This window comes from Scleropages formosus, chromosome 9 (assembly GCF_900964775.1).
Source record: "Scleropages formosus chromosome 9, fSclFor1.1, whole genome shotgun sequence".
Taxonomy (NCBI): domain Eukaryota; kingdom Metazoa; phylum Chordata; class Actinopteri; order Osteoglossiformes; family Osteoglossidae; genus Scleropages; species Scleropages formosus.
Window position 1 is genome coordinate 1,189,275 of NC_041814.1, and position 24,649 is coordinate 1,213,923.

The 24,649-nt window shown below is 43.4% G+C and overlaps 1 protein-coding gene across 1 annotated transcript in view; it reads right to left on the reverse strand.

Moving 5' to 3' along the window:
- ncanb (neurocan b) overlaps positions 1-24,649 on the reverse strand; it is a 92,477-nt gene that overhangs the window by 37,339 nt on the left and 30,489 nt on the right. The window contains exons 3-8 of the mRNA XM_018728090.2: positions 18,333-18,725; positions 15,596-15,770; positions 12,610-12,737; positions 11,252-11,545; positions 9,833-10,726; positions 5,554-7,014 (exon numbers count right to left, since the gene is read on the reverse strand). Coding sequence (XP_018583606.2) covers positions 5,554-7,014; positions 9,833-10,726; positions 11,252-11,545; positions 12,610-12,737; positions 15,596-15,770; positions 18,333-18,725 — 3,345 coding nt within the window. The remainder of the gene's footprint in view (positions 1-5,553; positions 7,015-9,832; positions 10,727-11,251; positions 11,546-12,609; positions 12,738-15,595; positions 15,771-18,332; positions 18,726-24,649) is intronic.

Here is a 24,649-nt window from a genome sequence, read left to right on the forward strand (position 1 = left end):
AGCCGTTGTACACTGCAGTTTTAATTAATTTTAATTCATGTTCCTTTTGCTCCGAAGTAATTGTCTTTGTGAAACAAATAGCTCATAATTACTAATACTGCTGACACAAATGGCTGGATAAATCCAATTAAGCACCTTACACTGGAAATGGGACAAAGGATTCTAATAATAACACAAGATAAGGGAACTTCTACATAAGGAAACTTAAAGTCATCGGAATTAATTAAACAAAGACAAATCTTATTGCCTTCCTAATACTTTGTAAAGAAACAAAGAAATGATAATTAAGAAAGCCATACAAAAAACATGCTAATGAATATTTATAGCAAGGATAATGTCCATTAAATCTATCCTTGTGCAGGACATTACACCTCTAGACTGGCAGGCCGAATGACACAAACTGGCATTAAAAATGAATGAGATCACGGGTATATTTCCTTCGGAGCGCTTGGAATCTATTTCCAGACATGACCATGAGTCAAAGGTAAAACTTTCCATTGGCGCCTCCAATAGCGGCCTCAACGAAAGGGAGACACGTGAGCCCGGCCGTAGCGGTGCAGCGAGTGGCCCGACTCAGCACGTTACTCCTAGGGGCAGGAACACGTGGCGTTCCTTCACAGGGCCGGGATGCGCCCGTGGCAGAAACAAAGCGAGATGGCAGAACGCAGACGAAAGACTAGAGACGAAAAAATCCCCCTCAGATACGAGGGCACTCGGAGTCTTAGAAGTGAGCTCAGATAAATAGCGCTTGTCCCAGCAGCTTGCATTTGAAAAGTAATAACCCTTCATTACCAGGAGTCTGCTTTTGAACTTGCCTTCGTTTTTTTCCAGCCCCGGTGATGAGAAAAAGCACTGACGAATATCACAGGCTGGAGTGGGAGAGCAGCTCGAGCTGAAGACTTTGAGTGCTGTGCAGCGTAAAACTGGAGACAGCGCTGAAGAAAACAGCGTTCTCAATAAAAATCGGAAAAAGGGAAACAGGGGGAATATTAAGCGTGTGGTATACGGGAGTCAGGAGTCTTTTTCAAAAGGAAAATGTGCAGCTCAGGTTGAGCGCCTCCGTGTCGCCGTGGTGGCAAGCGAGGCGAGGTGAGGCGAGGCAGAGAGAGGCCTTTCATCCACCCGGCCTTGTTGCTGTTGGCATCTCCAGAGCTCTCGACAGTCCTGCTAATAGGCATGGCAAAGCAGAGCAGGCCTGGGGGCGTCACAAGCGAACGGATCGGTCTTCCTCGCCTCCACGCACTCCTCCACGCTCCCCCACCCAGCCCGCCGCCTTCTCCTCCAACACCCTTGAACCTGCGCTCTACAGCGAACCCCGCGAGGAGCTGAGCGATGAATCCAGCTCAGCGCGGATGGCCATTTCCATCTCGGCGCCATAATCGCCGTCGGCCCGGCCCGTCTTTAAAGATAAGGAGCCCCGAGTTTAGCCACCGGTCTTTTCGCCCTGCTGCTGCTGCTGCTGCTCTATTCTTCTGTCAAACTCACTGCTCCAGTCACACCGGAAACCCGATTCCCTCCACTTAATTAGATCGCACCGAACACCTTGACTACTTTGTTCCTGGGGCTGTGCGGGTCAGGGCGGCTCAGGATATCATATTGTGGAGACAAGTGGGATCCTATACCGAGTGTCATATTACTGAGAAGTCAGCTTGTTGGCTCCCTGCCTATGTTGTATGGCACGGAGCAGATACATGGGTTATAAAAGGGCACTTGTCTTAAAAATGTGAGGCGCTGCACAAAACAGCAAGGGTGACATCATGTTGTTTAGGAGGAGGACGTACGGCACAGCCCAAGGTCTGCACGGCGTCTCCCTGAACGAACATCGTGTTACTTACAAGCCAATTATTTTGACCGTTAGGCTCATTAGCCTAATGCTACTAATTAACATTATTATTAAATTATTGCCTTGCGGACATTTTTGCGTGAAGCAGCTTACAGCGTTTAACCTATTTATGCAGCTGGAAACTCCAGATATTACTGGAGGAAATCAGAGTCAAGTACCTTTCTCAAAGGCACTTTACACGTAGCGGGATGTGGGCCTTAAACCAAAAACCTTGAGGCTGCAAATCCAAGCATTTTACTGTTATATTACCTACAGACGTGTGTTGCCTGATTAAAACTCTTGACAAATGCACGAGAAAACAAGGGAGAAAAGCAAAGGTTTCTGGCCGTTATTTCTCGCGTGCGTTTTCCACAGTTCTCCCGAACTCGAAAACCTGAGACATAGTAACTCAGGTGCGAACACTTGCCTCCGAAATGACTGAACTAAACAAGGAACGTGAACTGGAACGTTCTTGGAGACGGTTTCAGTTTTAGCATGCCTTGCTGGTATGGCACAAAACCTTATTTCCTGAGGATAAATGGCTTTGTCCGTGCAGGGGAATTACCTTTGCAAAAGGTACATAAATCTAGGTCATAGTTATGGTAAGAAAAGGAACCTAGAGAAGAGTTAAAGCCCTGCTATTCTCAAATTAACGCTCGTGCATGGAAACAGCGGAAGAATAGTCTTCTACCGAACTCCTTTATGGTTCAGGGTTTATGGAGACAAGTGCTGAGGACTAAAATATGTATGCACTGCAGGTGAATAACATATACGCTTAATATTATGCACCAGAAAAACAAAAATTCAGATAAAAATAAATACTCCTCATGTCTGTGTAGCCAGAAGGGAAGCAAGATCCCAGCTCCAAAGAGCAGAAAACAGGCTTTATTCAAATTAATCTTATATATAATGGTTTGTTTTAATATTTCAGGTGCCCAGGCTTGTGCGGTATTGTGAAAGTTTTATCTTCATACTTTCTCAACGTGAGGAAGTACACAACAAAGGTTAAACGATTCGGAATGTGAATAACCTTCCATTTTGCCTTGAGCCTATGCAAATAACCCCAAGAGAATGTTTGGTGCATCGAAGTAAAGCTCATTTTCTGCTCCTTGGAGCTGGCAGCTCTCTCTTCTCCCCCGGTTACACACACACAAAGGAAGAAGCGCAGAATAGTCAATGTAATATTATTTACTCTAAACTGCCACAGAGCACAGCTGCCCCTGGGCAGCAGTTTAACAAATGCCATTTATGCACGAAAAGTTAAGCGATGACATTGAGGTCGGTACTATTTTTATACGGAATCCTGGATTTCCTTTAATAACTGAATCCTGAGTATCTAGGAAGAACGATGGTGGAATTCATGAGGACGTTACACCGCTAATGCAAATTAATAAGTCTTTATAGACATAACTCGTCTAATTTTTTGCGTGGTAAGAACCACATATTGATTCTGGCCTATTGTGGCACACAGCAGAAAAGGATCCTGTCGAAATTTTAGTAGGCGGGTAGACATAGCAGAGCTTGCAGGACAAAAAAAAAAAAAAAAACAGTTTTCAGAGAAATAAACAGGCAGACTTTCAAAAGGGAAAAAAGAGCAAAATAATCAATAACTGGACAGATGGTCGGATAGTCCTCCTTCCAGACATCAGACTCAAAATTTCATTGGTGGTGTGTGATAACAGTCGGACACTTCAAAACATAAGCCAATTCATACACCTCTTCCTATATTCCCACCGTGGTACAGAGAAAATCTTCTGGGCGCATTCTCTCAAGGGACAGGCCCTGTTTTCTGACAATAAACTAGGAGTCTCAGGTGCTACGTTTTGAGATAAAACCCACATAAGACTCAAGAATCTATGCGAGCAGTTAAATGCACCGTAATGCATCTCTCCACGTAAGACATTCCTCAAAATTCTCCACTCACCCTACCTTTGGACAGACCAGTTTGTCATTTAGGTGACACAGTGTCATGATCTGGAAAGTAGGCAATTTGTGGTTTATTGCAGACTTTCCTGAAAGGTCAGTTCTTCAGAACCATTTAATCCAAAAGCCATCAAGACCATGCCTGTTGCTAGTATGGTGACCGCAAGTCAGCAGAAATACAAAAAAAATATGTGTGTGTGTGTATATGTTTACATACATATATATGTGCATATTTCATGACATGCAAGAAAATATATGAATGCATTTATTTATTTATGTATTTATAACAATTGATATTAGAGATACTTTCACAAAGAAATGAACACCAAATATACTGAAGAAAGTGCCAAATTTAATATATTACAGTTCATACGGGTTTGTATAATGGAAAAACAGTGACATGCTGCAGCGTTTTATTTACTTATACTGTATTCCAGTAATGTTTAACTATGATAGATCAGCTCAAGAACATTATTATTGTGCGCATTTGATGTGCGGTAATTCAGTCCACAGCTGCGTACTCTCTGTGGACTCCAGCTGTGCTACAATTTTTGCAGTCAGGACCGTGTGGATGCATGGTCCTGTTTGTGTGTGTGTGTGTGTGTGTGTGTGTCTGTGTGTGTGTTGCTAGGGGGCATGTCAGCAGGCACAGTGGCGGAGAAGGGACAGTGATGACATAGCACCTCATCTCCCCTCGACGTGATATGCAGCTAATTAAGGGGACCTGCAGTCCTGACGCCTTTATCACGACTGCTGGGAGAAGGGTCATTCTTCAAAGAGCAGGCATGTAACGTCTAAACGGGCTCTTGGGAGCATCTCATTGCAGAGGCCACTATAGAAGCTGATCATTGATTAAAGAGGCTTATGGACTTCCTCCGGCGCTGGTGGGGAAGGCAAACAGAGACCCTCCTTGGCCAAAGCAGACCAGGCTTTTCATTAACTCTGCACTTAGTTGTTTGCATCGATGGATGGCGTCGCTTGCAGAGCTGCTTGCAGTTTGGAGTTGGTTCAGTGCAGGCTAGGGAGGACTGTTTTAGATGTGGGTGAACACTTAATTGTCCAACACGCATAGGACTAATGGGATTTTTGACAAGAAAAGGTGTGTGTTTCCTAACACTACATTTCATTTGCATGAAAATACCACAAGACTCTTATTAAGATTCGACTGAGTCCGACTCCAAATTCCCCCTTTCCCGTGTCTGTTTAATTCAACCTGTAAGCCTGGTGGTTCGTAGCTGAAACAGCTTTTCATGAAGTTCTCAGTATTTCGCAGCCCAGCTACTTTGTGCATCAGAAGTGCGCAAAGTTTATGCACAATATTACCACAACATTGCCCAAAAAATGGAGAATCATAAAGGAAATATGTTTGTGAAGAAGAAAATCTTAGATACAGCCCAACTATAGTCAGAAAATTACAGTATAAGTTCACTTAGAACTGGCCCAGTGATAAGAATTAACTTGTTAACAGGGAGTCTAATCTTAGACTAATCTGTTGCACTACTGTAGGCAAGGGGGTGGGGGGGGGCGTCATAGCCTGTGGTCAATTACAGTGTATGTCTGCCTGCCACCACCAGCACAGATTCATTCGGGACTTAGACTTTTCAGAGCTGCCCTCATTGTACATCCCCTGACATGTTAAGTGCATCACACAGGCATTTTCCATTTCAGACAATGAACAGACATTTCTCCTGCTGACAAATTAAGGAGCAATGCAATACAGACCTACGCTTGAAAGACTACCACCACACTAAGGAAAAGTGAGAATAAAGAAGTCTAAGAATATTTAGACTACCCAGCAATAAACGTACCTGCTGAGGTGTTGGTGGAATTGTGCCAGTTGAGTTCAGGACTGAGCAGACCCTCATCTACTGTACTGCTGGAGGTCTGGACTCCAGAGATCCAGAGGAGAGATCCATCAGTGGTTGGAGTGGAGTTGTTTTTGGGAGCTGTTCTGTCCTGGCTCACAGTAGAAGACTGAGAGCTTGTGGATCGAGGCTCAACTTCTTGACTGATCTCCCCAGGGCCTGAGGTGGGCTTGGCTGGTAGCACTGGAGTAGAGGCAGTGGGGGTTCCCTCAGGATCCAAATCAGGTACCATTGTTTGTTGCTCAGGCTCAGTGGTACCAAATGTTACCTTCTCTGTTGGTGTCAATGAGCCAGTGGGATCTTCAGTAGATTCAGTGATATTTTCTGAAAAAGGGTCCATTTCAAGATCTTTCTCCATTGATTCAGGCTCTTCTGTAGTCTCTAAGTTTGCCATTATGGTTCCAGTGGTTGTCAGGAGCTCAACTGTGACAGGAACCCTTGTGGCAGGCCAAGTGTTTGGTGTGGAGGTTACTTGCATATAGTAAGTGTCAGTGGCAAGCACTCTGTGTTCATTTGTACTGTCCTTACTGGGAAAAGTGGTTCTTGGGTCTTCAGAGGATACAACCTCAAAGATGGCTTCTCCTCTTGTGACTGTGGTGGCAACTTCAGAGACTTCTTCTGTCTGCTGTTGTTGTCCCACTGAATCAGTGACATCAGAAGGTAGTGTAGTCGGCTGGTCTTCCATCTGCCACTGTCTTTCAGTAGTAGGCTGAGCAACTGTCTGGCTGTCAGTGGGTTCAGAGCTGGCCATCATGGAAGGAAGTAGTTTTGAGGAGGAGGAAGAGATCATGTGACTGTCAGAGCTGTCTTCTCTGCCGAGAAGATCCGGTTCCCCGCTTCCTTCAGCCTCATGGTCTGTTTCAAAAGAAAGGCTTCCTGAAGTTGGTCGAGATGACACATAGTTTGGGAACGGATCTCTAGGAAGAGGGTAACCAACTCCTTCCTCCTGATCTTTCCCCTCCCCAGAGTAGTTTTCTGGGTTGTCTTTAGAGGAGGGTAGAACCAAAAGCTCGACAACCCCAGCCTTTGCTTCCATAGTTTTGGGAACCCCCTCAGAAGAGTCACCCTGTTCATTAGGTACACTGGAGCTTTCCATTAACCTGGGCAGCTCTCCTGATGTTCCCAGTGCAGCATCAAATGGCCCAGATGTGTGGGGACTGCTGGTATTTGCTGGGCTATCTTCTTTGGGTCTGTCTGTTGACAACATCTCCGAGACAGTTGTGTGATCTCCAATAAGGTCTAGAGAGCCTTGCTTGGATTCCTGTGTGGACACCAGTGGCCAAGAATCCTGATGACTTGGTACAGTGCTGAAGACCAGCCCACTTCTGGTACTGAAGGAGCTGGATAACTCACCACTGGTTCCAGTTGGATTCTGTTTATCTGTATGAACTGAAGCAACTGTACCTGAAGGGAGACAACATACTTTGATTAGTAAGAGAAAGTGATGACTTTGATTAAATACTTAACACACTGACCACACACAATGTGTGCAACCGCTTGTCCCGAGCCTAACCCAGCAACACAGGGCACAAGGCTGAAGGGGACAAACCCCACACAGGACACCACTCTGCTGGAAGGCACCCCAAGCAGGACTCGAACCCCAAACCCCCCAGAAAGTAGGCCCCAGCCAAACCCGCTGCACCACCCCCCACTGCTAGCCATAGAATGTTTAAAAAATCTATAGTTGATTTTTATACCTTTGTGTCCACATATGAGCGAATGTATGCGTATGTCCATTTGGTCACCACTTTATAAACAAACTATTCACTTATTTGTTTACAAAGCACAATTTTTAAAAAACTAAAGTAATGAAAAGTGGATATGTTTGTCCCTGGGAAAGCTCATTATGTATTTGTGTGTTCAGAGCAAAACAAACTCAAAGCCACAGCTTACTGGAATTCCGACTGAACCTGTGTAAATAATTCATTCCCAGTACTACTGGAATGACGAGACCCCAGACCGATGTTCCTCATCAGGCTTTTCCCTCAGAGTCCTCGCCATGCAAAAGGAAACCCTTCCCATATCAATTAAATGCTTCTTTTGCTAACAGCCTTTTGGGCTTTTTCTCTTTACTTCATGCTTTTCTATTTCAAACGGGTGATTTTTCTATTGACTGACAAATTGTATGCTCGTGTCATAACTTGAGGAGTATGGGCATTTTAATTTTTGTGCTGTTGTTTTTGAGCACTGTCTTTGGCACGCAGCGCTGGAGAAGCCCTGTGGTTGAACTCCAGCTGCTGAAGACGGCTGGACTCTGGCGCCGTGGGAAGCTGCACTAGCTTACATCATGCCGTGAGATGCAGAACAAAGAGCTGTTAAAGAAACATACACACAAGCACTCACACACACACACACACACAAGCACTCACACACACACACACACACACACACACACACACACACACACACACACACACACACACACACAAATATGTACCTCGACATTAAATATTAAACCGTAAGTAAATTATTCAGCACTCAGTCCTTGCTTTGCTCTCTTATGGGCATCTCTTGCTATGTTTAATGTGCATTTGAAACAGCGGCTTAGGTAATAATGCAATAATGCACCATCCAGGGTGGCCACAGTTACAATGAAGAGCTTATATAGCTGGTGATACCCAAACATGCGAATCCATACTTTAGTGTTTTTATTCAACACAAGTGCTATTCAACAGCTTATAACGAAACCTTCATCTTTAGCAAGATCATACAGGTAGAGAGGTGGATGAAAAGAAAGCTGGGTCTCTCCAAGGCACACATTCTACTGTAGCATCAGTTTCAGAGCTTAATGTGCTCTGTGTCTCACTGAGCTCTCAGGTCCAGACATCATGATTCACATACAGTGAGCAGTATCCCCTGGCGTGCCGTCATAACGGGGCCTCCTCTACCAAAGTGATTGACAGGAAATCACTCTTTGGACTTAATACTTGGAATATGCATCTCACAGTATGCAATAAAATTTTTCTGACAGCTGTTTCCAGTTTAAAGGAGCGCATTCATGGGATGACTTTCTCATGAAAGTAGCTTTAAAAGGGACCCTCAAGCGCGCCTTGTTTTTGTCTTTTTTTGTGCCTTTTATATATGGACACTTAGACAAGTAACAGCATCCATTTAAAAATGGGAACTCTAATTAGGGTGGACGACAAAACACGGGTGCCAAGGCAAAAAAACCACAAAGCAGCGCTTTAATTGGAGGTGGCCTTGAATAATGTATATCGACTAAAGCTAGATTTTCACCCGGCGTTAAACATTAATGCCTCAGGTGGAATTTGGTTTGGGGATTATATTTGTATTAATGAAGCTCAGGGGAGGAAAAAGGACAACCCTCATTGAATTATAACCTCAGTCATTTTTCACACCTGGCTGCCGGCCCTAGTGCTTTATTGGTTCATTTTTCCCTTTCTCACTTGTGGACATGTAAGTACAGACCTGATGATGGAATGGAGCCCTTTGATCTTTCACACTGACGGAGATGTCTAAGGTATTGACTCTAATTTTAAGCCACGAAAGCAAACAGGGGATGGCCCCTTTACCGTGGCCTGTGCCACCTCTGCCACTGCCCTCTTATCGCCATCTTTTTTTCTGTAGCTTTTCCTGGTGAACTAGCATCGGCTTAAGTCCAACCTAAATGTTCTCTGCTCACAACTCCCCCGCCCTCCTCCGTGTTCTTCCACTACCTGGCTTCGGCATTGGTGTTGCTCTACTCCATATTCCACAGTTTTTGTGCCTGATTTAATAAAATCAGAAAAATCTCATTCCATCATCACGTGCCCACTCACTTCAGCAGTTTTCAAAACTCACAGATTGCTGATTGAGGAGAAATTAAGTCAGACCAGTAGCATGCTTTATGCTCTTCTTGGCTCTAAGTTGAATTCACCCTTAAAATGACTTAATGAGAAAGCACCCACATACAGTGTCAAATTTAATTTCATTCTGACTTTAAAAACGAAACAGAGCAAGCGATGCTTCCCTTGTCCGAGGTACGTGGCAATTCACAAACTCACACAAATCTGAACAGAACTTTTCTGGCAATTAGATCTGTGCCATATTTTTGGCTTAAGTGATCACCTTTATTTGTCTTTTTTGCAATTTCTTCTGTGTGCACATTGCACAGTTTAATCAAATCAGTAATAACTACAAATTCCTTCTCGAAGACCAGACATTAAATGGGTTCAAAAATAACCACAGGAGGAAATGCAAAAAAGCATAAAAAAGCACTTACCGCCTGAGGAGACTGCCTGAAGAGCTGTAGGAGACTCGGTTGGGCTTTTCATTGGATTCATGTGGTTCGCCTTTGCAGTTTGATCACTTTGCTTTGGCTTGGAGATGATTTCCCTTTCCCGCTGAGAAAGTTCCTCTTCTATGCCCACTGGGTCACCACTGGAGGTTTTGTGGGACTCCTGTTCCTCGAAATACTCTAGTATAGCATTGTTGGAACCCCTTTTGATGGTTTCACTCTTTACCCCTGTTGGATTACCTCTTCCAGTTGCCATCAGCTCCTGAGTCTCCAGTAAGCTTGCTTGTGTTGGGCTTGATGGTGTGACTTTAACTTCGGTCTTAGGAGAGCTTGTGACATACCACCATGGTTTTATGAGTGAGTTCACAATGTTCGATAGTATGGTGCTGTTGACCTGGCTCTTAACTGTAGGAGTGGGAGCAGAGGACAGCAAAGGAAAAGAGGATCCCAAAAGCCTGTCAGACTCCTCACTTGCTTCTTCCTCCTTGGCAGAGTCCCCAAGGCTACCCTGGTGCTCCACGTCAGACACGTCCAGTGTGGTGATCTTGGGAACTGAGGCCTCCCGAGGGCTGCTTGCCTCTGCATCTGGCTGTTCCTCCCAGGTCACGGGGGTCTCCCCTGGTCCAAGGTGAATCACCACATGCTCCTCTGAGATCTCAGAAGACTCACTGCCAGTGCTGGAGTTGGTCCCTTCCTTCTCCAAGTTCGTTGGGTCAGTCCAGCTGGAGGGCTGGGGCCCAGGTAGAGTGAATGTTTCACTTTCTTTAGAGCTCTGTCTCAGGTCTGAGTTCTGCCTGGTGCTTGAAGATTCATTCACAGAGTGTATTCGGGACTGAAGAAGCCCCACAGCTTGTACTGATGGATTTCCTGTTGATTTTTCTACAATTTAAATGATAATAAGAAGATGATTACCATTTATTTGATTATATTTGCATGTACACATTTGCTTTATATAATAACTTTAACATTTAAAATAAAGTACGAATGTTCTCAAGCAAAAGTTACTTCTACTAGTCTACCCTACAATGGCATTTTCATAGACTTAGCATAACTTAAAAATTTCTTTTTAAGTATTTAGTCATTTTGGCAAAAAAATTTAAAGCTATTCTAAATGAATTTAAAAGCCAGTTTTTATTTTAATCAAAAGTCTTGTTGAATTGTAGTAATAATTAAATTATTTATTACAACATTCAACCTCACTACACTATAAGTATGATTATGTAAACAATCACAGCAGATAGTGACTAATATCTTTTTTTTTAAAAAAAGAATTAATAAGGAACAAGAACCTTGAGACAACACAGCCTGACTGAAGGGTAAACTTAAGACAGGGTAAAGTTGAAATACAAGAGGGTTTAAAAAAGCAAACAAAAAAGGTAAATATAAAGTAAGCAGATCTGGCACCTCTGTAGCAGAAAGCATCAAACAGGGAGGTTGTGTCTGGGAATCCAGTGCGATTGGGATTCTGATAAACTGTACGGACTCCGGGCTCGTCCCCCCCGCAGTTGCGTCGTGGCTGGTTGATAGGATAGCGTACACTGCCATCCGCCAGCCACCCTGGGTCACAGCGGTCAAGTCCTGCTTGCCAGGCCAGGTAAAGCTGCCCGGCTGTGGCCAGCTGAGCACCCAAGGACTGGCAGTGAGTAAAGGCTTGGGCCAGGCTGAGCTTCTCTGGAACTGAGGCATGGAACACCTCACCTGGAGGATATGAGTTTGGGAAAGTAAAAGAAGCCGTTAGATGCGAGGGAGCAGCAGAAAAGCCAAAGGGCAGCAGTATGGCTTTGAAAGAGGTGGGCGTTTCAGCTTAATGTGCTCTGTGCCCTCGGAGTAGTCCACACATCACGATTCACATACAGCTAGCAGTATCCCAATCAATTTAAAGGAGGTCAAAAAAGAGAAGGATAAAATGCACCTTTCTATTTTTTCTCAAATTTCTCTCCAATTTAGTAGAGACCAATTTCACGTTTCTCGCGCTTCACTGCACACATCAGCCTTGAATCCGCCTGAGGGTGGAAGCAAATGGATGTGTGCTCTTCTAACTCACCTGTCAGCTCCACCCTCCCTCTCCTCACTACGAACCATCCAGTACCATAACAGAGGTTTCAGTAGTGAGAGCAGTGAATCGGTCCTGTCCACTGGTAACCACTGGCAACTGACTTTCAAGCTATGCACTTGAAAGTTGAGGTAGACATCCCTACTGCTTGCATCTCATAGTCAATGTCAGTTGCTTTGCTGGGTTACAACTGGTTTACAATACCAGCCAGACACAAAACAGGGTCTGGGCTGAAAAATTCAGTCCATACCAAGAAATGCTCTGTAGCTGGCTAAGGCACTTAAGCTATTTGCCCTCACTTTTCAATTCATGGGTCTATCTATCTATCTATCTATCTATCTATCTATCTATCTATAGACTGAACACAACTGAAGAATCTAACAAACTTTGAGATGTTACATTTTTTTGGTTAACAGCCAGAGTAGTACCATTACCATACTGTGTGACATTTATGCAAATAAGAATGAAATTAACTAGATACCAATCTGGAACAACCTCTGTACCTGTGAACCCATATGGCTGGAAATTACTCAGATGAGACTAAACAGTACTGACCTACTTGCTGTAAATGAGATAGAAACTGGGGTGCTTGGGTTATGCCTTCTTCTTCTCTTAAGCAAAAATTTCATAAGGCCCTTTAATGTTCACCTGAACAGTAATGAAGCCTTGGATGTCCCTGCACATCTAAATTACACTCGAGGAAGGATACCTTTCAGTTGCTCGGCATAGCAGTAAACATCAAACAGCTCCTCTGGGGCCCTGCTGCCATAATTCCTCACACCAGGTGAGTCCTCCCTATCTCCATAGCAACCAGGCCTTGGTAACTGTATTGGATACCTGCAGAGAGAAGCCAAAGAAATCATGACATTCCTCCAATCTCAGAGCTGTAAAGAAAAAATATTGAATCCAGATTATATCCAACTCAAATGAAGAATTAGAGCAAAGCAAGATTTTGACTGACTAAAAGAAGAAGTTTTAAGGCTGATTGAGAGCATTAGGTCATTTAACATGTGAAGGATAAAGTGAACGATTGCACACCCTCCACATACACTATTATAGGATTTAATATTACTACAAATTTGTTGCTTAGCCGACTCTCAAAGCAATTTACATAATTCCACCTATTTATATCGCTGGGTATTTTTATTAGAGCAAATCAGGGTATGTACCTTGCACAAAGATGCTACAAAAATAACAGTGAGAGGACTTTAACTGGCAAACAAAGTCCATTTCCTTAACTACATCCTTTCTGAATTGCTTTAATTACTTTTTTTTTCATTTTATTGCCTACTCAAACAAATTGTTTGAAAGTGCACAACAAGGAAAATTGCAAACTCTAAACTGAAAGTTTTAAAGAAAACATATAATAAAGGACAAGCTCTTTCAGGTTTTACCATCCACAGAGCAACACTCAGGTCCTCATGACACAATCTTGCTCAATGTCCTTTTAACTGAAGTCACAAATGCATGAAAAATTGTTGCCTTTTCAGATTAATGCTTTGTAACCTTCATTTTCCTCTCAATCTGTGGTTCTTAGTCCAGCTCAAGTCTGATGCTCGATTTATAATGTGGTACCTTAAAAAAAATGCATTTGACTTTGTAGAAGTAATTCAATAAGTGATAATAATCTCTACAACCACTTTGACAATTAAATAAATGTCAAAATCTTGACAACAATAGATGGACAAAATTATCTAAATGGTACAGAAAATGGGAACCACTTTAAAAATACCCTGTGAAGACCTGCTTGTAAGTGGTGAGTTAATATAATATTTTTTTTAAAACTACATCATTTACCACAAAATAATACTAAATTATTTATTATTGCTTTCATACCACTGCCAGCAAGGGTACTTCTGCTGAAGCACCAAAAAATTAAATAACGGTAAACATTAGTATACTTAATTTTACTATATACAGTACATTGTAAACATAGAAAAATTTAACCAATTAAATCCACCCAAAACAGGAAATCTGTGGTATACCCCCAAGAATATCTCTGGTATGCTTGAAAGTACTTCGAAGAAATAGATTTTTAAGATAGTACGGTATATTTACATGTAGTTTATTTAACAATAAACTTAATAACATAACCAGCTGTCAAATCTCACTTATGAGAAATGGCTTACAAGAACAGAAATTTAAATTCAGAATACATGCCTTGGTGACCTCAAGCACCACACAGAGTCAATACAAATACCCACATGCTTCTCTTGAGCATGTCAGTTGTCAGACAGCCACGTGGCTCCTGGGAAGCTTCTTTCAGAAATCTCAGAACTGTAGTCATCTACATTAACACTGAGCCCTATAGCAAAAAACTTCTAAAAACAAGGACAATAATGATAATATTAAGAATATTTAATAATAATATTAAAAATGGGGGGTGCGGTGGTGCAGCAGGTTTGGCCAGGTCCTGCTCTCTGGTGGGTCTGGGGTTCGAGTCCTGCTTGGGGTGCCTTGTGACAGACTGGCGTCCCGTCCTGGGTGTGTCCCTTCCCCCTTGCGCCCTGCGTTACTGGTTTAGGCTGCAGTTCACCGCAACCCCATTCGGAACAAGCGGTTTCAGACATTGTGTGTGAATATTAATTATAATTGTTATCGTCATCTTTAATTTGTACAGCGCATGTAAAAGCTGCTTTTCAAAGCAATAAAGAAGATGTATTGGTTACAACTTTAAAGCAACTTACCATAAACCCCAACATTTAAATTAAATCATTATTACCACAATAAAAGATCCACAGAATCCAGAATTAATAACTGCTTGTCCAATATGCTGGTTCAGAACCTCATATGTATGGCAACATAAAGCTGGGTACACCATGACGCATAGGGCACCAGTCCTTCTCAGGGCAGCCACACACACACTCATTCATTCATTCATTCATTCATACATACATACACACATTACAGGAAATTCTGAGTTACCAATTCACCTAAAACACATGTCATTGAAGTATGGAAAGAAACCATGCGAACATGGAACGAACATATGAAATACACACAAAGTACAATCCAAGCTTGAAGCCACAATTCAAGAGCTTTGAGGCACCTGCTGTGCCACTGTGTTGCCCAAGAACAACACAAAAAAAAGAAAATAACAGTGATATAAACCATGATGAAACAGAAATAAGATGAACATGTGGGTCTTAAGCCTGGATTTAAAGGCATCTAGGGCAGTTCTTTTGTTTTGGACTTGGTTTTAATTTAGATTTTCTCCATGTTTAAAAGATCAGGCAGGGGTGTTGCACGTCTCGTGAAAAAAACGGGTGAGTCTTTTGCGGATCAGGAACGCATCAACTATTGTTCAGATTTAAATGAATGGTAATGAACAACGTTAACAAGAATTTACTTTATGAGCAGATCCTCAGGAAATAATTGTGCTTGTTGTACTTGAGAAGCTTGTGCCTTTTTCTAATCAATATAAATTGTTCAAAATAGGAAAAGGATCTTTGGAACAAAGCATCCACTTAGCAACAAAACACTATGTCAAACTGTAAATCATCTAGATATATCCGAAAAGCAAACATGCCCAGAGGGATATTAAATAGATACGATGTGTTTACAGTATAATGTAAAATGTATCATAAATTTGTCTTAATGCACTCATGAGAAAGACCATTTTATTAAGAAGGTCAACATTTGAAACTTTTACAACCTGATTGCTATATGAGGAACCTGGACAGTGTCTGACTTACCTGACGGTCTGGTCAGATAGCCAGCCTGCATCACAGTTGTCATAGCCATCATCAAAAGTGGCTTGCAATTGTGTGGGTGTAGCGATGACAGCTGAGTTCTCGAGGCAAACACGCTGGGCATCCAAGAAGGAGAGGGCATAACGGTCATGGGGTGCACGGTAGTGGAACACCACACCTGAGAAAAAGACCAAAGGTCAGATTGATACACACACAGATAGCCTCGTAAGAGAACAGTGAAAAGTGAAAGGAAGCTGACCCTCATGTTCAAATTCAAAAATACAGTATGACTCAGCCTTGTTTGAATGTTTCCCACAACTTCTGTAAGAAAGTGAAATCTGGAAATCAGTCTAAACATTTCAGTATATTCCAAGAGGACTGATGTGAAGAAGGAATAAATAATTTCAACAATTCTGAACACTGGGTTTTGTAAAAGTCAATAAAGTAGTAGTGGGACTAATAAACAAAACAAAAAAGCGAAATAAAAAAAAAAAACCACGATAAACTTCCCAAGTCAGATCTACTGACTTCCGTCTTGACCTTGTGGGTTGAGTGAAGAGAGGACAGGATTTCTGTTGATTCCACGATGCTCTGCCACGACCTTAATCCTCCGTGACCAGAGCTACCTCTCGGGAAGCCATACTTTATCCTTGGAAAAAATACAGCCTAAAAGCAACTGGTCAGAAAAATCTTTCAAACATCAACTATCTTCTTTGAATCCCCATTGAGGAATAAGAAGGTGCCAGTTTCTCTGACTGGAGCTCAAGACTTTTCATTCTATTTCTCTTTAGGGAAAAAATCCAAACTGCAGTTTTTCTTTCCAGCCACAGCTTTTGCAGCATTACAGGCTTGGATCTTTCGATGCATTTTGGCTTTCTTCCATCTCTTCCAAGCACACTGGTTTTAATTTTCTTCAAAATGTGGGATTTACACCCAAGTAAGCCAAGTAATGCCCCAAGTATTATTCTAAGACACTTAATTGCACTACCTAATAATGTAAATGGTAACAAATGTGCGTACAATTCATTAGCTTAAAATAAACGTTTATGTGTGTCTCTTCATCAAACACTCTTCGGAGTGACTGTTTTTCCAGATTTAACACTATGATGCAGAATATAGGGAATATGAGATGAAAGAAAATATTTATGGAAAGTAAAACAGCAAATGTCCAGATATTTTCCTCATGTGCTTTGTATTTTTTGATCGTAAATGAATCCAGTCAGACTGTACACCTTTTACTGAACTGGATCAATAGGTAATCAAATTTGACAATACATATTACAAGGGAGCCATCAGCAGAAATCAATGACAGGGCTGTAACGGGGGATATGTAGACAAAATGTGAGCTGCAACTGGAAAACGAAATACAGTTTTCAGCAGAAAGTAAAAAGAAAACAAAATTAAATTGCGCCAGGTTCCAATATATTGATATATTGATCTCATCCAACAGATTGACACTGGCTCATTTACGCGAGGGAGTCCACAAACTGAAGTGGGAGTGCTGTTGTCGGCGATGCCCCAGTGCTTGCAATTAAGGCTAAGCCCTTGAGATCACTTGCAGACATTTTATTAATGGATTTCCCCTGTGAAGGAGGGCTTTTATCACCTGTTAATCGATTCACCATGCAAGGGGGCGGTGTGTCTCAAGCAAGGAGTTAGGTTCTCAACATGAGCAACATGACACAGTACGCTTGGGAATCGGACATCTATGTCGATTAGAGACTGACAGAGCAACATTTTAATATTCTTAACGTTCTAATGTCTCAGATGAGACCTGTTGTTATCAGTTTTGTATTGTCATTTTGACCATTTCAGATATTTTGAACTACAATGATTTGCAGTTTGCCTACAGTATCCGAAACTGCCCAATACATTTGCAGTTAATATCCTGGACAGGATATTTTGACCTGGAATTTGCTCCTCCCTATGCTCCAACTGCATTGCGATGCCCCTCCACCTCTGGCTGCTTCGTGACCAAACTTAAGACCAAACACTAAAGGTCTAAAGTCAAAAGCAGCAAGGTTTTTAGGTCTGCCTCCAATGCGGTGGAAGGGCCGACCTCACTCACTCAAAACTGCTTCCAGAAAAAACCCTATATGCAGCAAATTGTGTAATGTATACTGGTTTGTATGGTGGTATGAGACAAACTGACTGCACTTTAGAATCATGTGTCTGCATCTAGAGCTTTCTGGCTTTCTGGTTTTTTGACATCACTTTGGAGAAAAGTGTCTTTTAAAATGAATAAACTTAAATCCAATTGTGAAATCTTGTGAAAAAAACTGATTTTGAATTAGAGGATATATCACATTTGTATAAGGTTTCAGGGAGAAGAGAAACGCAAAGTAAAACATGGTGCAATAGTACCATGTTGTGCCCTTTGTCTCATCCCAGTTTCATTTTTTAGTACCTAACAATGATAGTGTGCGAGGATTCTGACAACAAGCGCGAATGGAGTGTTCCTCATCTCTAGAGGTCTTATTAGCGTGGACTATTTTTCAATTTCCTAATGACTACAAACAGCAAATGACCTGAAAAACTTACAGGAGACTACAATGAGTATGATTACAGCAATGTCTATGATGAAATAAACTTCCAGAAATGGAACGGAATGCGAGGGAGCAAACTCACAGAAATCATCATGACATTTGAGGCCTACTGCTGCCAATGTAGGCAGCAATTCAAAATCTCTGCACTGAAGAGATAATAGCCGTTACATAGTGACAATGAGCAAGGCCCTTACCCGACACCACCAGGGGCACCGTGTCCTCTTCGTCGTTAATTCCCACCACCACCTCACATCGATACATGCCAGAGTCACTGGAGCGCAGGCCATTCAGGGCCAGGGTGGCATTGTAGCGGTTGTCTGGATATCCAGGCAGAGTGACACGGCCTTGGAAGGCCTTCTTCACCTTGATGACGTTGTCCTTCGCCACAAGCACCGTCTGCTCTTGTTGGACCCCGTCAGTTCCTCTCTGTCCCCAGATCTTGGTCCACTTGATGCGGGGCGGCTCATGGGTAGGGCTGGGGCGCAAAGTGAAGACGCATGGGAGGAAGGCAGTGCCTGCGAGCGGCTCGTGGACGACCTGGTGTGTCACTTTGCGCATGTTTACCAGGGTGTCTGCCCTGCTCGTACCTGTGAAGAGTAGGTAGAAGATGTAGATGATGAGAGCACTCACCAAGAGAAACCTGCAACCATCCATGAGACCAAAAGGTGGTACAGTTTCACAAGCAGAAGAGTATTATTCCTGCAGTTAGAAAAGCAATAGGTTCTTCAGCAAGGTACCCCTAACATTTAAACACAAGTACCCCTAAAGTTTAAATACATGTAAAAACAGGGGCAGCTGGATGCATAATGGTAAGAGCTGTTGCCTTTCAACTCAAAGGTTGGAGGTTTGATCCCCACCTCCAGCTCTGATACCCCTGAGCAAGGTACTTACTCTAAATTGCTCCAGTTAAAAATTACCCAGCTGTATAAATGGGTGAATAATTATATGGACCAGGTCCTACTCTCCAGTGGGTCTGGGGATCGAGTCCTGCTTGGGGTGCCTTGTAACGGACCGGCATCCCGTCCCGGGTGTGTCCCCTCCCCCTCCGGCCTTGTGCCCCGTGTTGCCGGGTTAGGCTCCGGTTCCCCCGCGACCCCGTATGGGACAAGCGGTTTCAGATGATGTGTGTGTGTAAAGTTGTAAGCCACTTTGGAGAAAAGCACGAATAAATGTAAGGAGCTGTTTTTAAATACTTCTCGAACATCCTGTTCATTTCCAAAAGAGGACCTAATTACTTCAGGATAAAACAATTAGTATCACTATTGTTTTTACCAGTGTGGGTTTCTAATGACCTTTTTTTTATGTAGTTGTGATAAATGAGGGTTAGGTCATTTAACAAACCTAAGTATTTAAAAATCTACAAATTACAGTCATAAGAACGCTTATTGATCTTCGCCATTCTATCTTTCAGTATAACATAATTAAACAAATCTAACAAATGTCTGTAATTAACATTTTACCATGGAGAGCTATAATGGCGTGAACCAGATAGCTTATTAAAATGAGTTTTGTCAGATGTCTGCGCGGACTACCTATTAGTTCCACATAGCTGAAACGACAACTCTTCGTGTTTATTTTTGTGCCACGGCTCATTATTCCATTAGCTATCGGAACAGGTAGATAACCAACTGCAAACAGAAGCAGTGGAAGTGCATAGTGATAAAGGTAAAAAGATGGTAAGACAGACTCCCATGCATTGTATGGCAAAACATCTCAACTCCGCATCATGCACTTGTAGGATTTATTACATTATGTGAAACAGGCTGATGAGTTGTACATTTATTATCCCCCCCAACAAAAGGCTGAGCAAGGAACAATTGTGTTGTCGCAGGCTGGACCTTCGAAGTAAAAAAAAACGTAAGAATTTGGATGCATGAATAGGTTTTAGGACGCGAACATAAAGATCTCCTCGTCCTTCCGTGGTGCGTCAACGTTTTCCATTAAAATGGCTTAAAGCATTCCAGCATCTGTGGACGCAAGTGCTGGGGGTTAAGGCTTGATTAACACAAGACTTTCGTTTCTTCTTTTCATTCTCACGGTATAATAAGAAATAAGCGTTATAGTCTGGGAAGCAGCTGAAGCCTTTATATTTTCGTGTCACACCCCTCTCTGGAGGCCTTTTTTCGCTTTCAACAGCGCATGTTTAGACGGGTAAGGCTTTGGAACAACCGGCTCCTTTTCTCCGTCCTGTAATTTCTCAGTTTTTAGGGAAAGTCATAGCAAACTCATTAGCCTGTGTGAATTATGAGGCAGGCTGTGGAGGCGGCGATGAAGGCCACCGTGTGCGCCTGCGCTCACCACTGGCACTAAGTCATTCTCCTTCGGGGCTGAAAGCAAAAGCCTGCTCCATATCCCTTCTGTCAGGGTATCGCACAGTGTGCGGCTCCTCCCCAAAAAGGGCCTATTAATAAAAGCACTGAGATTTATTAGAGATATCATCTGAGTGGAACCGGGGGAAAAGTGTGCTTAAATCATATTTTTTCCCTCATACAGGAAGTATGAAATCTAATTTCAGGCCAATATGAGTGACACAGCATGTAAGAAAAAATCGAAGGCACTGACATTCTCCCTGAAAGCATGAAAATGAATTTATTGATCTATTTTCATCATGCTCAGTTTTTTTTTAAACACCTGCTGCCTGCCAATGTTTAAAATTCTCCATCTTTCAGCGTGACGCAGTCAGTTTTAATTCATTACATTTCTTTTTGCGTCGGGAGGAAGTCGCAGTCGATTTTTTCCTGCGCTTGAGTCGTTCTACATAGTAATGAACTTACGGGTACGGAAGCGGCACCACAAGAGCAAAGCGCTACGTTTTTATCCTTTTCCGTCCCCCCAGCATCCCAACCCTCCCCTGTATTTAAATTTCCAATCCTTGTACTTTTCTTAAAATCTCAGCTTTGTTCCGGGACCAGATCCTATCTGGTCAGGGTCGGGGTTAGGTTGAGGAACTTAAGCGCACCGTGTGTGTGTGTGTGCATTGCAGTGTGGATCCCCTGTTTCCAGTTATCACCGGGCTTGCCTCGGAAAGGCATCGGGTAGATAAAGAATGAAATTACGGTGAACGGTCAGTAAAAACGTTTAGTTTGAACTCAACAGTTGCACCAGTCGAGGGTCAACCAAAGCTCCACAAGGCAGGGCGAAACAGAAAAAGAAAAAAAACCTTGCAACCAAATGCCCACGGTGTTTTCCGCCCTATACGCCACAGAAAAAAATATGCATCCTTAAAATAGTAAACACACATCCGTCACACCTTTTCGGGTCTGAAATGCTGAGAGCGTGCACAGTGCAGATGGTGCGGTGCCAATCACCCTGTAGAGCTCATCCAGGGAGAAGAGCGTACTGCTGCTCTGAGAGCCACACTTTGCCGTGAAACAAAGAAATGTTTGGCACTCGACGTTAACGTCTATTCTTTGTCGCAGCACTTGAGTTGTTCGCGCGGCTAATACAGCGCATGTTCAGAATACTGATATGAAGTATATTATTCATGCAGGAAGAGTTATGTTCACAGGCTTCGCACTTGAGAGGTGTAATATAGACCTCGGGATGTACTGTAAGATGCAGTTGGGTTTAAAGTGACAGTTAATGACAACACTATAAAAAATATATCGTCCCTCTTTGGAAACCATCTGTAAAAGTTATACTATAAAATTCAGTTGATGACGGATAGCCGTAGGTGGCGTTTCGCTCGACGACGATGACAGGAAAGAAATTGTGAGCGTTTCCGGTCTCAAAGGAAATTCAGTGTTTGACGCTGTGGCAGATCAAGCATTTGTTCAGCAGCGATGGGCTGTGCAGTTTCGCTCTGCGACATACTTTTACAAAAGCTTAACAGCGGATGGACTTTATAGTCCACAATAGCATTAGATGGAAATAGAAGAGCCTTAGGCCTGGCTCTCTACTGTAAGTTTACTTCTCTTGCAGGTACAACCAGTAAAAATGAAAGGCGAGATTTAGATAAAAGGCTTTTTTTTTAAGCCTGCAGTTGCTTGAAGTCACTTTTTGAAAGAGGCCCAGTTTTCAAGTGAATAAAAAAGTAGACGCCGAGAGGCGAGCGCTGTCCACCGGAATTACGTGAATGGAACCTGAAAGGTTTCAAACGCCATCTTCCTGGAACCCTCCACCCACAACTCCTGCAAAACCTCCTGCCCCAGACATGGGGTGGTAAATGATGCTGAGATGAGGGAGCGCCGGATGTGTCCGTTGCTGGAAACCTCCGCCTCCCCTCTTCGGTTTACCCGCCGCGTGGCGTCGTGCCACACAATTTCACGCCCATGCGGTCGCCAGCAAAAAAGGGACGTTTGGTGGCACCCTCGCAGTACGCGGTGATTTCTTTCGAATCGTCTCATAATGAATATCGGCACCCCTCTTCCCTGTGTCCCTCGCCACAGCAGACACAGGCGAAAACTGTTTCAATAACCTTTATCGCATTCGCATTGCTCGTAGTCCCCTGGCAGGACAGCAAGTGGACAGTACATCAAAGCAGACTTGAAATACACGGCACCGAATTCCCCTCTGCTTTTGTCACCTGTCCACGCATCGGCTTCATTTTCTGCTTTTAACCTCTGCTCTCCCCTATTGTATTTCTTTCTACAACTATTCAGTTTTCAACACCAAACAGAAAATAAAAACAATTCAAGATGCTTTTTGGAAAAAGATGGTCTACAGAGAAACAGGGAAAAATGGCTTTATTCCCACATGGTTAAATAATGAATCTAAGCAGCATGGCCCCATCACACCAGAAATAGCAAATCTGCATTTAGATGGAAATGTTTTTACAAGCATAACCCTCCAGAGACCCGTCTTTGTTTGAAAACCTGCCTGGGTATTTTTTTAATCTTTTTTTTTTTTTTTTTTTTGAAATGAGATGCAATAAGCATAACCTGCGGTGTGGGGAAGTGTGAGGGGGGCGACCAGAGAAAATGACAGAAAGCGCGGTTCTTGGGCAAGCCGGGGGCCACCGGGAAAGGGAAACGGACAGATTGTTTCTTTCCTGAGACGGATCACATGGGCGCCTCCGACTACCACCGTTGTCAGCTGTGTTGCGCAGACGGTCTCCTTTGTTTGGCCATTTGGAAAAGAACTGCTGCCGTTCTGAATCGTAACCTACCTCGAGCGGAAAATGCACAGAGGAAACAAAGAAATACCCATGATTAATTACTGCAACAGTAATAATCCCAGTGTGACAGACTATTTCTCCTTTCTGCTCTCCCTGCTCTGCCCTCACCTGTAATGGGTATGTTATTGATAGTGACCCTATTGTCTTCAGTTACCCGCCATGCAGAAGAAAAAACAATCAGTGCCTCCTACTCTTGTCAATATAGTAGACGATTTCTTTTGTTCTGTGCCGGATTCCAGCATTTGGGGTGGTATGCATCGCAGAGCAAGATGAAGCAAAGGGAAGCAGGCTGTTCTCAGCCTTCGCCTAAACAAACGGATCTAAATATGGCACCGACGCAACGTCACAGAAACCCTACGATGATTTTGCGGAGTCATACAGTACGTACGCAAAGCGTGTTGATAATAACCAGATCAGAATTTCTGTAGCCATCTCGTGGTTTTTTTTTTGTGATGGTACAAGCCGTGGTAAGTCTGAAATGACAAGCTTTCGCGACTCTTCCTTTGTGGCGTATCGAACGGAGGACTGGAATGAGCGAACGCAGTCACCCGGTCGTGACTCGAAGCGCTGACCCCCAGGCTTGCTGTTCCATACAATGAATGTAGGGGCTGTGAGTGCCACTAGTGAATGTGTCACCTGCAAGTGTTTATTTACCCTCCCCCATCACACTATTAATAACCATAGCAACCAACGCACAATAACCAAGCAAAGGGGGTGGATAAGGAACGAAAAAAAGCATTTCATAATACGCAGTGATTATGAAACAGCCTCAGTTCCGCAGCTGGCAGAGCGCTTCTTTCGAGGGCCACCGTCAACTTCTCAAAGAGACGTTAATATATAGTCTTGCAGGTGGAGACCAAAGTGCCAGGTCCACTAAGCCAAAGCATCCCTCTCGCACTGCCGCCTCATGCTAAACCACAGCAACCACAATCACGCAGCGAGCCTGGCAAAACCCACTTAGCTGTGGATAATTGAATGGCCGTTCCTCTTTTCAGACACAAAACGCATTGTTGTGGAGCCTTCCATCTGGCTCGAGGGGGCAGGTTCGTGCGAAGTGGAAGCTGGGGAAGCTGGTTTCAGCTGCTGCGCTGGATCGCCCCTTCGGATGTGCCTCTGGCTGGGTGGGGGGTCACGGCCGTTTCGGTTCACCGCTTTCCCCCGCGCATAAGTAGGTGCGAATTGGACGGGAGATTAGAATGAAACGGCGGTGCTGATGCAGCGGTGGTCCCAGAGGCGGACCCATGCGGGAGCTAGTAACGATGAACCCGTGCTAGCGGCCTCCGCTACGAAATCCTCCCTGTGGGTTTCCCCTGCCATTCTCCCCGTGCCCCCCTGTTCCCAGCTCAATGAATATTAATCGTGTCTGGGGCTGGCCGATCTGGCTGCGCGCTCACC